Source organism: Haemaphysalis longicornis, unplaced genomic scaffold (genome assembly GCF_048455015.1).
Source record: "Haemaphysalis longicornis isolate Haplotype H1 unplaced genomic scaffold, Haemaphysalis longicornis Haplotype H1 scaffold_1, whole genome shotgun sequence".
Lineage (NCBI taxonomy): Eukaryota > Metazoa > Arthropoda > Arachnida > Ixodida > Ixodidae > Haemaphysalis > Haemaphysalis longicornis.
Window position 1 is genome coordinate 193630456 of NW_027526203.1, and position 14441 is coordinate 193644896.

At 47.4% G+C, this 14441-nt stretch overlaps 1 protein-coding gene across 1 annotated transcript in view; it reads right to left on the bottom strand.

Annotated features, from left to right (window-relative positions):
* LOC144156181 (nose resistant to fluoxetine protein 6-like) overlaps nt 1-10834 on the bottom strand; it is a 72467-nt gene extending 61633 nt beyond the window's left edge. The window contains exons 1-3 of the mRNA XM_077688044.1: nt 10738-10834; nt 5040-5236; nt 533-647 (exon numbers count right to left, since the gene is read on the bottom strand). Of these exons, the coding sequence (XP_077544170.1) occupies nt 533-647; nt 5040-5236; nt 10738-10834 (409 nt within the window). The remainder of the gene's footprint in view (nt 1-532; nt 648-5039; nt 5237-10737) is intronic.
* Nucleotides 10835-14441: the final 3607 nt, after the last annotated feature.

Here is a 14441-nt window from a genome sequence, read left to right on the forward strand (position 1 = left end):
AAAGTACAAAGTACAGCGATTGGCGACAGTCACAAAATTGTGCTAAGTACTGCAGTTGACAAAATGTGCGACACAAGCTTAAAAAGGACGCGAATTAGTTTCAGGTTTTATAGTATCATTACTTCAAATTTAGAAAAAAAGAAATAGCTTGAAGGTAAATAGCTTGAAATAGCTTGAAACAACAGTTCAATGAAACGCACGAGACAAGCGATTAAATGAAAAAGCGGTTACGTGAGCGTCACCATTTTTGCAAGGCGTCATCTTCTTGAAACGGAAGTTTAAGTGGCATTTGGCCGCAGGTTAACACAACGTCCTTTACTCTACAATTGCTAGAGCATTTTAAAGTTTTCGCTGACTGTAATATAACGAACGTAAGCAAGTTAAGCTTGCAACATAATTGTGTTTCCAACCGCAACCGAGACACACGCTATTTGTATGTTGTCAAGGCGTGGAACAAACGGTATACCAAGAAGCGCCCCAAAGCTTTGAAAATATTTTTTTGCTTCTTTTTGTTGCCTTTGATGTGTGATACCTTTGGACGCCATCTTTTGGAGGTCGTAACTGCTGCACGTGGAAGGAATGCAGACGCCCATCCTGGCAGGTAGCAGTCGGAGCCAGTAGCCATTGTCGTAGAAGAACGTTAGAACCTGTCAGGGGAGGATCGTTTTGTCTTCTGACATGCCGCACGAAAATTAACAAGAGAGCACATGTGTATTTGGCAGCTAGCCGTACCTGGGCCGCAGCGCCCAGTATAGGAACGTGTCGCTAGTTTTCCGTGAGCATCACGAACATAAGAGAGAATTTTTTTTTTAATGCCTTTCGGTCTGCTTCACCACACGAATTCAGAATGACCAACCATAGTCACTACCAGAGAAGAGTCCGACAATAGCATAGCGTAGCAAATGAGCTGACTCGAACCGTGGCGTCTGTGCTGCGACAATAGGGAATGTACGTACGTGTTTTGCATTGCGTTGCGTCGCAACGCAGATCAGATTTTTTAGTCTAATCGCAAGTATTCCGGTCTTATTAACCCCATATGCTCCCTTTTACGATAGGTAGCTAAATTAAGATGCACTGTTCGAAAGCAGACCCCCGTAAATATATTAGAGTGTAGGTCACGATCACGTCCGCATTTTAAGGATATGGTGTTGGACACTATCTTTAAGTCCTTAAACGAGCCATGAAGACCAAATACAAGTTTGTTTTATTCGAAAGATTTTGTGTTCTATAGTGCCCCCCAGCGCTTGTCCGAAAACAAAGTATGCCTTGTTCACTGCGACATTAATCAATTTAAGTTAAAATTTTCACTCTCGCGCCAAAATATGTGTTTCAACGACGTTTGCAGTGACATCATAAGAACGGGTCTTTCAGGGGTGTGGAGCACAGACTTGTTTACGGTTAGTCAACTTAGATGGCGCCACCACTCCACGGCAAGCTGTTTTCTGCCTTTGGTTTGTTTGTGACCGTAATTATTCCTGGCTTGTTTTTGTTTATGGAAAAAATAATCGTTTCGTGAAACATGGCGCTCGCTCTAAAAATATGGTCACGTAAGACGCCGTCGCTTGGGTCAATCAGTCAGTGTCGTCTGAGACACCGCCAAAGCCGTGCAGTGCTGTGCATCTAAACCAAGCATAGTCTGAGCAGTACCAACAGCAGTACGTATCGACGCTTCTATGTTTGCGTGGGCTTACGTAACTTCCAAATTTTGTCCCCCCATTATTACTGCTATAAAAAGAATGTGCCCTAAATTTAAGCGCAAACAGCTCGTTCAGCAAGCTTATAAGCTGTGCCTAATTTGCGTTTGCTTTTGCGGCCTCTGCCGCTCGCATAGCTAGCTGGTATGGCATCATAAGATCTGTTGCGGGAAATGAGCTAGTGGGTCGCATGGCCATTACCTTTTTTCTAATTATATAGCTTATGTAGGCGAAGTTTACGTTAAAAGTAGTGTCAGCAGGATTCTAATGAGGCAATCTTTTGAATGAACCAAACTTGCATTTTGTCTTCATATGTGTATTACTGGAGTATATATGTTCTACGACAAAATTGGCAGGTGATCACGGTGGCATGATGACCATCTACAGCGACAGAACTCACGCTGTAAGAACTGAAGCTGATGTTAAGGGCATACTTTTACAGCCGTGCGCATTGAAGAAGCACCACCACCGGTTTCTATGTACAGATATTTAGAACGTTGAGATAAATGGCAAAGGATCTAGCCAACTGATAGCAGGTGGCACGCAGAGGGGGGTATACGTCCACAAGGCCTTATATATACTAGATAAAAATGCAATAGCAACGATATCTCCACCATTTGGCAAATAGAATCCAGTAGGAATATCAACCAATTATCCAAAAGCTGACGCTATTATCAATTCGGATCACGTTGTCGTGATCGTCTGCCACATTTTGTTTGTGCATTTCGCGTATTTCAGAAACACTGTTAATACTACAGACAGGAACTTTAATCAAAATGCCTATTTTTTTCTTGTGTCCATACCAATCCTATTTAACATGAACTAAAATAAGGGGAGCATATTAAGCAATAGTTTGTTGTGCGTATAAGTGCCTATTTTTACTTTGTGGGCTTTTTAGTGCCTATTTTGATTATATGGGGCTATATGGGTTTTTTAGCGCCTAAAATGCATTTTGTGTGTATATATTTTGGTTTTTCGAGTCGATGGTCTGCAAGGACTGTTCTCACTTCAGAAGCCCGCAACGGGGTGTTTGTCGCACCTTGTTTGCGAGAAAAATTCGCCAGCCGTTCCGAACAAGCCGAGAAAAGCAAACCGTGTAAGAGCCGCCGCCACCTCGACCTAGCCACGTCGGCCCAGCCGCCAGAGGCCCGTACGCCGCGACACCGCAGCTAACCTTACCGACGTCGCCCCCATCCACACGAACTGTTTTGTGCTGTTCTTCAGACGCGCTGTGTCTGCGGACCAAAGGCGAAAATTGTTGCCCATGTGCACTATCCATTGCTACAGCAATAAAAATAAAAAAATGAAGAAAATGAACGCAACACAGTCCCGCACATGCCACTCAAGGTCAAAGGCGCCTCCTAGAAGATAACTACGTGCAAATGTGACACAGCAAAGTTTTAAGGTAACGCCACGAACACGTGTACAGTCATCCGCCGATCACGGGAACGCCGCCGGACGACTAGATGCAGCACATGCACGACGAAGAAGGAGCGAGAAACGAGCTTATAGGAATGATAATCACGGATCTTTCGAAGTACTCTTGTCGTGACAGCCGTCATTTGCCATGCATGGTACCCTTCAAGGGCATTTGGAGATTTAGCAATACGGGAATTAGTTTCAAATAATGTTCAGTACTGTCTAATATTGATAATCGGCATATAGTGCATAGTTCCTTGATTCATTGATTGATTGATTGTAGGGTTTAACGCACCGACGCAACGCAGGTGATGAGGCGCGCCGTACTGGAGGGGTCCGGATTAATTTTGACCACCTGGGGATCTATAACGTGCGCCGAAATCTCGTACACACGGGGGCGTTTTTCCTTTTCGCCTCCATCAGAAAAGCGGCCGCCGCGGCCGGGAATCGAACCCGCGACCTCGTGCTCAGCAGCACAACGCCTTAGCCACTGAGCCACCGCGGCGGGTAGTGCAAGTTCCTGAATTGTGGTATTCCCGCAGCTTCCCTCTGCAGAACAGAATAGCTGAATAATTTGTACGGAATTATTGCACTTTCCTGTAGTATGTAAGGGATTCATCGGTGCTGTGAAGGGCTGAGGAGGTCGTTTTGTTCTCTCAACGAACAAATACCTACAGTTGAGATCTTTCTTCGGTCTGCAGTTGTGTTTGCAAGTAGCAGTTACCGATATTGCCACTTCTGCCAAAGCCCGTATTTACCCCCTAAAAAACTTCGCTAAGGGCGGAGAACTTCTACAAATACACTTGTTGTTGATATTAACCCCTTTGCAGTCGGCAAAAGCGTTGGAGCCCAAGGTATATTACACCACGCAACACTTCAACGTGACTTGGCACATTCGTGGGCTTATTACACACTCCTAGCAGGAAGAATTTCCGCCGCCGAAAGCTTGGGTGCTACTCTAACTAAGAATGCTGAGGTCATTTCGAAGGTCCAGGACATTCCTGTCTGACAATCTGCCATTCTGTCTGATATAATATTCCTGAATTTCCTGTGCTAAAAGAACTGCCAAGTGTTCTGAGCCCCAAATATTTTGATATTCCAGATGGAATCAGGTCATGGAGCATCCCAAAGTACAAGCAGGCTCCCCAAAATTCAGTGAACGTTGAGTGTTGTTTTTTGCACACAATTATCAACTGAAATGAGGTGCAACTTCAAGCCGCAAATTATTGAGATGGGTATTGCTTTTCATAGCTTTTAAGCTTTTACTTTGTTGTAGAATCACCCCATTTCACGTAAATCTGTTAAAATACCAACTATTGTGTCCCTAATTATCACAAGCATAATAAAATTACTTTTCCACAGGACTAGACTTGTACGCTGTTTTTACTGCAAGTCTAAAATTTGTCGTCAAATATGCTGCTGAATTAAATACGAATTGAGCCTTATGGGCCCAAGGTACAGTATTTGATGCCTATAAATGCCTAAATTGCACGTTTCGGTGCCAATTACAGGCACATAAAACCTTGATTTTTCGTGCCTAAATTTCAGGTCTCTAGTTATGACATTGGCTTCCAAATGGGGTTCGCCGCTTTACAGTGGAGTTCGCGGTGAAGCACGCTTGAGGTTTCTCGGTCACTCGACACGAAACACGGGCAACCTGCCTGGTACAGCTGACGCCGTAAAATTTAGGTCTAATGGGCCGAGCGCCACTGTAGTTGGAGGGTAAAAGTTTATTCTGACTGCTCGTGAAATTTTTCTGCGATTACCTAGAACATCTCGTACTTCTTTGCTTTTCGGTTCCTCAGAAAAAACGCCGCTGAGGCATGGTTCAAACCCATGGATTTCGTTCCTAGCAGAAGCGAGGAACGGGTGTTACGTTGCAAAGAAGCGAAGTTAACCGGGTAAGCACGGCTTGCGCCATCTCACCGACTCGCTGTCACCGATGATGTCGGCGGCGTTGGCGCTGGGCCGGGGAAGGTCTCTGAGCCACAGCTCGAGGTTGCAGAACTTTCCGCGGAAGGCGTCCCCAGCAACAGCGATGTCCAGGCACTGGTCGAAGTGTCCGAATGAAGCCGCTGTCCCGGCCATCACTCCGTTCGGAATTTTGCCCGAGGAGTCCACCACTGCGTCGTTAAATTCATTGAGTGATCAACGACTTCATTTCACTTATTTGCGCGAATAGATGCCTAAACGCAGGCGAGTGCGTATATCATCGGAGCATTGGAAAAGTGACATGAGATTCCTTATTACTAAATCCTTCATAGCCTTCCTTCGCACCCTTGGTGATGGGGAGCGTGGGCCACTTTCCCTACCTTGTGTGTACGCGCAGGGTACGACAGGGGTGCTTCCTACTCACGCCTGCTCTGTCGCTGTCATACTCACAAATTTGCCAGTATCTATTCTGCTCAATTCACTCATAATTTGACAAAAGGATAGCCAAGAAATACCCGATTTGGGGTGCTTGGACCTTACACTTAGTAAACGAAAATATTGTTGCCCATTGTGCTCAGTTGTACTGTCCCTGCACACCCATTTTCATCGCTTCAATAATAAAGGTAAAATTGGAAGGGAACTGTGCCAGGGAGAGCTGCAGTCATTCACTCGATGTTGACGTCTCGCAATGTCAGAAAGAAGGAAATAAAGTTACATCTGTTCATCCCTAGAGGGAAGCCATCGTGGTCCTGCTGAGTCTGGCTTTCGCTGTAATCATGCTGTAATTTCGTAATCATGCTTCGTTATTCGGAACAGGTTATTCAGAATCTCATCAGATTATCTGCAGCACTTGGTAATCAGAGCTTCCAGTGGTTTGGAAGCTGACGGAAGAGGTAGAAAAACTAAGGCATGTGTGTGCACCCTAAAACCTTCCACAAAATTTAAATGGGCCGCTTAGCCTGTTCCGTGAGCTTGAGATGCGGACGTTTCGGTGCAGGACGTTTCGGTGCGTACATTTCGGTGCACAAAAAATTAGGTGCACAAGCATTTCGGTACAAAGACATCGTTTCCGAAAGTTCCACGCATTTTTCTTGCTTATATTTCAATCTTCAATAGAAACTAGCGTCACAGCTCTGAAACTGCCCCTTTCCCTCCCGTAACTTGAATCGTGCCGTCATTTCTCCCGTCTATGCCCCCTTCATGGTGTGTACCATCTTCCGAAATCCAGGCACGAATTACTAAAACCACCCCACCGAACAACAGCGTGACTAAATTGCACCCCCCTAATAGCACACATACCCGGTCGAACATCACCATTTTCAAGTTCACGTTTCCCCCACGCAATAACCATTTGGAATTCGCTACCCGACGACATAGCATCATGCACTGACAGCCCGTCTTCTAAAAAAAAAAAAAACTGGACGATCATCCTCGTAACTACTGACATCAACCCTGAATCATGCGCTTTGCTACTTTGAACCTGTGTAATTGGTCTTGGTTTTCTTTTTTTTGTCTGTTTTTGTTAGTTTTGCAATTTGAACCTGTGTAATCGCTATTACTTGTCTTTTATTTTCTTTCTTTGTTAGTTTTTTTGCCTGATGCATGTCAGTCACTATTATCTTTCTTTATCCACAGTTGCACTCCTCTTGTACTCCTTCATGTACTGAACATTGTTTTCCTCACATGTATTTGCCCCCCCCCCCTCCCTCCTTATGTAATGTATTCAGGCCTTAAATTAAGGAACAAATGAATAAATTGAAATGAAATTCGACGGTATCGTTTTGATGTTTAAAACTGTGTGTCGACTGCGCAGAGTGTGAACAAGAGATAAAACCTGCAGGTTTCGCATCGGTGCGTAAATCCTTCTTGAGAATTGATGCGAATAAATAACGCTGTTGGTTTATTTCCGTTTGGCTCCTTCTTTAGCTGCTCATTTGGACGGCACTATATTCTTCGAGTTACTCGCCTTCTGAGCTGGACAATTCGTTAAGCAGTTGTTGAATCACTTTGATTTAGCGATTAAAATTCCGACCTCCAACAAATCTCAAATAACATGACTAGAGCGTACATGAAACCCATCATCAGCTTATGTGGTGACTATATTAGAAGGCGAGTAACTCGAAGAGAGGTGTTGTCAATATGAGATTCTGATACCCGCCGCGGTGGCTCAGTGGCTAAGGCGTTGCGCTGCTGAGCACGAGGTCGCGGGTTCGATTCCCGGCCGCGGCGGCCGCTTTTCTGATGGAGGGGAAAAGCAAAAACGCCCGTGTGTACGAGATTTCGGCGCACGATAAAGATCCCCAGGTGGTCAAAATTAATCCGGAGCCCTCCACTACGGCGCGCCTCATCGCCTGCGTTGCGTCGGCGCGTTAAACCCCACAATCAATCAATATGAGATTCTGATAAAGGAGCGAAACTTAAATAAACCAACCGAGTTATCTTTTTCGCATCCATTTCCAGATAAGGTTTGACGCGCCAAAGCGATACCTGCAGGATTTATCTGGAATTTACACACAGCGCAGTCAACAAACAGCTCTCAAACATTGAAACTACATTTTCTGTTAAAGATGGGAATATAAACAACAAAAATTACTGGATCTTTCACTAATGATGCCCTTGCCCCTAAGATGTCCTAAACCAAATTTCCCGGGTCTCCTGCCCACGGCACAGGCAACGTGACCGGTTTATAATTTGTGGAAAGTTTAAGGGCACATAAAGCGGCCTTAGTTTTACTTCCCCTTCCGCCAGATCCCAACCGCTACAGACTGATTACAAAGTAGTGCATATCATGTAGAGATATATCTAAGTTATACAAGTTATTATGATACTTCAGAAGTCGCTGGAAGATGCTGCAGCATTTAGCCTATTCCGTTCCTGCCTACACCCCTCCCTCCCTCCACCTCCTCCCCTCCCCTCCCCCCCCCAAAAAAAAAGAAGAAAAAGAAAAACGAAACCAAAGTAGCTTGGCAATCTAAGGGTTCTCTATTAATGATGTTTTCTTACATTCCCAGGCTTTAGTGTATTTTGTGTCGATCATGCTTATAAAGAACCCGCAGTTACAACTGTCGGCGCGCTCAGTTGTATAACGAAAAAGGCGTGCCTCCACGGCGCTAGCTTCTTCCGAGCATGCAAACACACTCTTTCTTTCGCTCTCTCCCCACGCATGTAAAAAAAGATGAAGCCGAAAATGCTCTATTTTCATTAAAGGAAAGCACATGACCTTTGACCACCACATCCCGCCCCCTCACACTATGCCGGCAGCAACCACTGCCACTGTATTAACGCGATAGAGTAATTAGGCACATTTTTCGATTTTGCCTGCGTGCTAGCCGTCCGCTATCAGCCGTGCTCATCAAGTGTTCGCGGAAATGCGTCATCGCTGCCATCCGGAAGCTACGACCACCAGTATTTCTTTCTCTATGCTACGACTGAGACAGGCAGATGCAAAGGCTCGCCTGAATCTTGAATACGCGCAGCACCAGCTGAAATCTGAAAAGAAGGACAAAGATAGTACGGCCGAGGCAAACGAAAACGTACGCGAATTCAGAAGGCGCCGCCGCGCCTGCGCAGTGAAAATAGTTCTACGCTCGGCCGGTGCTGAAATGCCCCGTTGACCATCGCCAGCCGTGCCCGCAACCATAGAGTTTTATACTAAGCTTCGTGCTGATAAGTGCCGCGTGAACAATCCCTCGGTTACATATCTCGGTCACCGTAACGACGCCAACGGACTGCATCCTATGGAAAAGAATGTGGACGCTATCAGGCTAGCCCCCTCCCCACAGAACGTCGGTGAGCTACGCTCATTTCTGGGCATGGTAACCTTTTATAACAAGTTTATGCCCGACTTGTCTACCAATCTAGCACCGTTGTAGAAACTGCTGGAAAAGGGCGCTAAGTGGACGTGGAGCACCAAAGAAATAAAAGACTTTATCCAGGTGAAGAATGCGTTGCACGGCACCCGTACTGACTCATTTTGACCCGAACCGTGAGCTCCTGTTGGAGTGTGATGCGTCTCCGCACGGAGTGGGTGCTGCACTTTTTCGTTTCACCGAAGGCGAGAAGCGACCCGTACCCGCCGCGGTGGCTCAGTGGCTAAGGCGTTGCGCTACTGAGCACGAGGTCGCGGGTTCGATTCCCGGCCGCGGCGGCCGCTTTTCTGATGGAGGCGAAAAGCAAAAACGCCCGTGTGTACGAGATTTCGGCGCACGATAAAGATCCCCAGGTGGTCAAAATTAATCCGGAGCCCTCCACTACGGCGCGCCTCATCGCCTGCGTTGCGTCGGCGCGTTAAACCCTCACAATCAATCAATCAATCAATCGAGAAGCGACCCGTAGGGTTTCGATCGAGAACGCTGACAACTGCCGAAAGAAAGTACTCTCAGATCGAGCGCGAGGCGTTAGCCTTGATATTTGGTGTTACTAGGTTTCGGGACTACCTTTTGGGGCGAGAGTTCACTCTGGTTACAAACCAGCAGCCGTTGCTAGGCCTGTTAAGGCACGACGTCAGACCCCCGTCATGGTGGCAGCCAGAATCCAAAGATGGGCGCTACTACTTGGTGCATACAAGTATAAACTGCAGTACAAGCCTGGAAAACGTATGCTCAACGCGGATGCATTAAGCCGGTTACCCCAATCTCTTGAACAGGAGCTGCAGGACGCCAAAGATACGGCAGAGTACGTCCTCGTCGTGGACCAGTGGGACGAGCCTGAGGTGCCAATGGAAGAGCTTCAAGCCCTCACGCAGTCAGACGGCGTACTGCCAAGTGTGTGCAGGTACGTCATCCAAGGTTGGCCACAACGCACTGCTGAGGAAGGCACAGAGATGCGGGAGTACCACAAAAGGCGGAACGAGCTGTCTGTGCATTATAACTTGCTTCACTGGGGCCATCGTGTTGTGGTTCCGGCGGAAGCCAGGAAGTAGCTACTGAAGTTATTACATGGAGCTCATCAAGGAGCTTCTGCAATGAAGGCAGTTGCACGGTCAAAATTTCGGTGGCCTGCAGCTTGGACCACGATATTGAGCGCTTAGCCGCTGTGTGTCAGAATTGCGTACAGGCGTTGCCCATGCCACCCGCGCAAGCACCCATCCGCTGGCCCGAGACACAGGAAAGATGGTCGCGACTGCATGTCGACTTCGCGGGACCGATCCAAAACAAGATGTTGCTTGTGGTCGTGGACTCTCACAGTAAATGAATTGAGGCCATTCCCCTGGCTCACATGACCTCGCGCAGCACAGTTGATGCCCTACGAACGATGTTCAGTAGATTCGCGGTCTGCCACACGCAATATTGTCTGATAATGGCACGTCATTCACCGGGTGCGAGTTCAACGAGTTCTTGCAACAGAACGTGGTAGTTCACGTGCGGGCGCACCCCTACCATCCTCAGAGTAATGGAGTGGCCGAACGTGCGGTGCGAACCATCAAAGACGGACTAAAGAAGTGTGGGGACGCAGACTTGTCAAAGACGCTGGCTAGAACCCTGTGCCGCTATAGAAACACGCCGCTCCCGTCAGAGAGAGAGAGAGAGAGAAACAACATCTTTATTTCCGGCAAGTTGTGACGCGGCCTAAACGTCACGTTGGCGGGCCGCTCGGCTTCAGCTGCCTACTCGCACCGCCCCTTCGCAGGGCTGCGCTTTCGGCCTCTGTCGCTCGAGGGCCACCAACGTCTGCTGGACGGCCTTGCGCTGACCGTCGTAGTCAACCTGTGCCACCGCCTTTTCCAGGCTCGGTGGCAACGCGTCCGTAGTCCCTTCGCTCACTTTGCAGTTCCACAGGACGCTCACCATCAGAGATGTTGTTTGGTTACAGGCTCCGCACCCGACTAGACATGTGTTTTCCTCCCAGGAGCCGATCAACAGGGGATGTCCATTCTGCTGACAGCGCTGAGTGGAACTTTGCACCTGGAGATCCTGTGTTCCTTCGCAATTACGGCCGTGGTGACAAATGGACACCTGGGAAGGTCCGGTCAACCTCGGGTGCACGCATCGTGTCTGTCGACACGGAGAACGGGCTTGTTCACCGGCACATGGACCAGCGGAGGCGGAGAAGCATCGAAGAACCTTCTACTTCAGAGGATCTCGCTAACCTCCAGATAAGCCCGGGCCCGCCAGTACCAGACCGCGAAGCTCCGACGGCTACTTCCCCTGGTCTTGCGGAGCACCCACCCCTGAGCTATGACGTTCCACACGTGTCAAGAAGCCAGTGGAGCGTTATGGATTCTAAGGAAGGGCGAATGCCACGAACTGTTGGCCACCGCTAAACAAGCGCTGCCAGTCTACGCATGCGCGCCTTCAATCTTATCTCCCTATCCCCCCTTCCCTTGCCTTTCGTTGTTATAAAAACCCAATCCGGACAATAAACGCTCTCTTTTGCCCTGACCACTCTGTGCGTGCATTTCCGGGCGCTGGCCAGCCGCGGGGCAGGTTGCAACAATACTAGACGGAAATCTGGCGCTGCAATCGTGGGCCCCCGTGGGCGGCGCCATTGCAGCTCGAAGCCAGAAGGTGACATTTTTTTTATTCTGCATCGTGCATAAAGCTTCTGAATAATTACTAACGAGCAAATGTTTCTGGAAGTTCAATTTTATAAAAACAAAACCAATTTAAGCAATCGTTTAGAGTAATATTTTGCTTTTTTTTTTTGCAGCCAGAGGCACCTTTTCAGCCTCTTTAGGAGTCATGTCAAGGACAAATGAAACGTGCCTGCCCGGTACATGACGGAACGCTCGCTGAAGCGCGGCTCCCCTAGACAGTGGCGCCAGATTTCCCTCTAGTATATATTAGTATGAAACTCTATGCCCGCAACTGACATCACCACGACAAAGCGGCTCTCCGCTTTTAACGAATGCCAGCATCAACATTGTGCCACATAGCAGAAACAGGGGCGGAAGATTTGTCTAGATTATAAGTAGAAACGAACTAAAACGTCTCCTAGTATGAAATAAAACCCAGTGCATAGCACTTAATTACACTCATTTGAATTTACTTTCCGAATTTACCGCGGCTTTGTCACCGCTGCACGGTGTGTGGGGCAGAGGAATGGTGGCATAATGTGACAAAGGTAAAAAAAAACCACCGAAAAATATTTCAGAATGTCTTCCCAGAGGACACAAAAGCGAGAATCCACGGCATGCCCGAGGTGGTCTCACGATCGCCAAAATAAAAAAAAATCTTTAACGAATTAGACCACATTGTAAAACGCATAACCAAGGAAACAGCAAGAGTGAAAGAGGAAACGATAAAACTCATGCAGGCACTGACTATGAGCCGGAAATCATACATTCTGCCGTACCACAAACTTACTCTCTCCAGAAATAACCAAATTAACGCCTTCATCGGAACAGCATATGCGGCTGCCCTCAATCTCCCAATTTTCATGGTCGCCTAAAAAGTACTGAAATCGGGTCTTTGTAACACTTTTGTAGACATTAGGGAAGCAACGCTCCTAGCGCAAAGGAAGCAGCTGGGGAAAAAAAGTCGGGACGGGCTGTCGAATGCCAGACATCCCCCCTCCGCCCTTCCCCCTGGATGTCATGATAGACATGTCAGCGATCAAGCAAGTACTCATAAAACCTTCCCAACCGAAATCTTTGGATCCAAACCTAAACAAGGGCAAGTGTTAAGCCAGGATCAATTTTTTTTCATTAAGATCCCAAAACCATGCAAATATAATATAGACCGGACTCAAACGTACTAAAGTGCTCAGGAAACACTCATCGCAGTGGACTACCCTAGCAATCTTTGTGACTGCATGAACGTCTTCACCCCACAGGAACGGGGGAATCTGTAATTAGAGCCATACTCTTTGCAATCCAACCAGTGAAATCAACATATAGAAGTACAAAGATCATTAGAGGCTCACTACAGCATTCCAAACATCATTACAGACAGCTTACCTGAACGTTCCCGAAATATTCTTCCACCTCCAATGAAAGATGTTCAAATTACATCGATTCCCGGGCGCGAGCGTCTCGAAGAGACCGAGGTTGCTGACCAAGAAGCACGCGAACTCCAAACCACGCTGTTTGCGACCACGTCTGCCGCACTCCCTTCCCCGAAAAATGCGGATAACGTCTCCTCTTTCTATACCTACGAACATTCCTTCACGTGCCACAAAAGGGTCCAAGGCCTGGAGTCGCCAACTCTGCGCTGGATACAAAACAACCTATATATTCACATATACATTTGTGCGAAGATGCTAGGTATGAAACATCCGACTGGAAATGAAAAATGCTAAATGCGGCAAACATGCACCATCTTCCACGAAACCCCGCCGTTTTCAAGGGTGAACTCAGGGGAGAATTGCTCAGACATTGCACATTCCATTTCTGTGGAGACATGGCAGGCAGCCTGAAATACAGAATGTTTAGACCGGCCACGACATGAAGGATTGAGCACTCTGAACCACTGACAGTGGCGCCTTTTCGCAGACATTGACCAACACCAAGCAGCCGCAAACTTTCATGCCCACATCTAAAGCCACACAAGCGTATAGGTTCCGTCTGTCTGTCCTGTGCCACAGCGACTTTAAACGGTTGAGGCTAGCCTTGCACTCATGGCTGACCTTAGTGCTTGAAAAGCAAAAATCGTGAACGCAGCAACTCCGTTCCGAAAAGCTCCTTCGGTGTCGATGTAACGCTATCGCGTCGTAAATCTTAAAACCTAAGCGTAGATATAACTGAAACTTTTTTCGGAGCATCCCCCTGCCCCCTGCCAAAAAGGAAAAAGACACTGAGCTCGCTTAAAACCGCGTGGACTGTGTTTTCATATTTTGTTAGAAAATTTCAAGTTTCTTAGTAGCGTTTTTTTAGGGGGGGGGGGGGGTGGAATTGTCTGTGCCTTGTTTGCGAACCCGTGATTATGCACGTTTTCGGCTTAACTTTGAAAAAAGCATGCCTTTGCAGCGTCAAGAACGCCTGTTCACATGCACTCCCTCTCTTCCATACGTTCACTAAGATAGTCCCGCGAATAAAAATAACTTAATAACCTTGGCCAGTAAATTACGGGACATCACACAACGTGGCAGAAATATGCTCTTTTCAATGTTTTCTGAACCCTCGTCCGCCCCCCAATAAAAAGAGTGAACCTAGAACAACCCCGAACCTAGAACGGGGTGGGTGTTCTGCCCACCTTGTAAAGGTTGTGCGCCTCGAGTACGGAGCCGTGAAACCCCAGACCGAACCCCTTTAATGGCGAGGCATGAGAACAGATGTGCAATGATGATGATACTGGTTCGGTATGTGCCAGGAGCCACATCTTCCTATTTACAATTTGTAACATACTCCCGGCCACAAAAAAGATCCTGAAAAAGATTAACGTCTATCCAAGGCTCCTGGCTTAAACATAGCACCGCAGTTCTTGGTGAAACGCAAACGTGAAGGCCTGTTCAACCTTG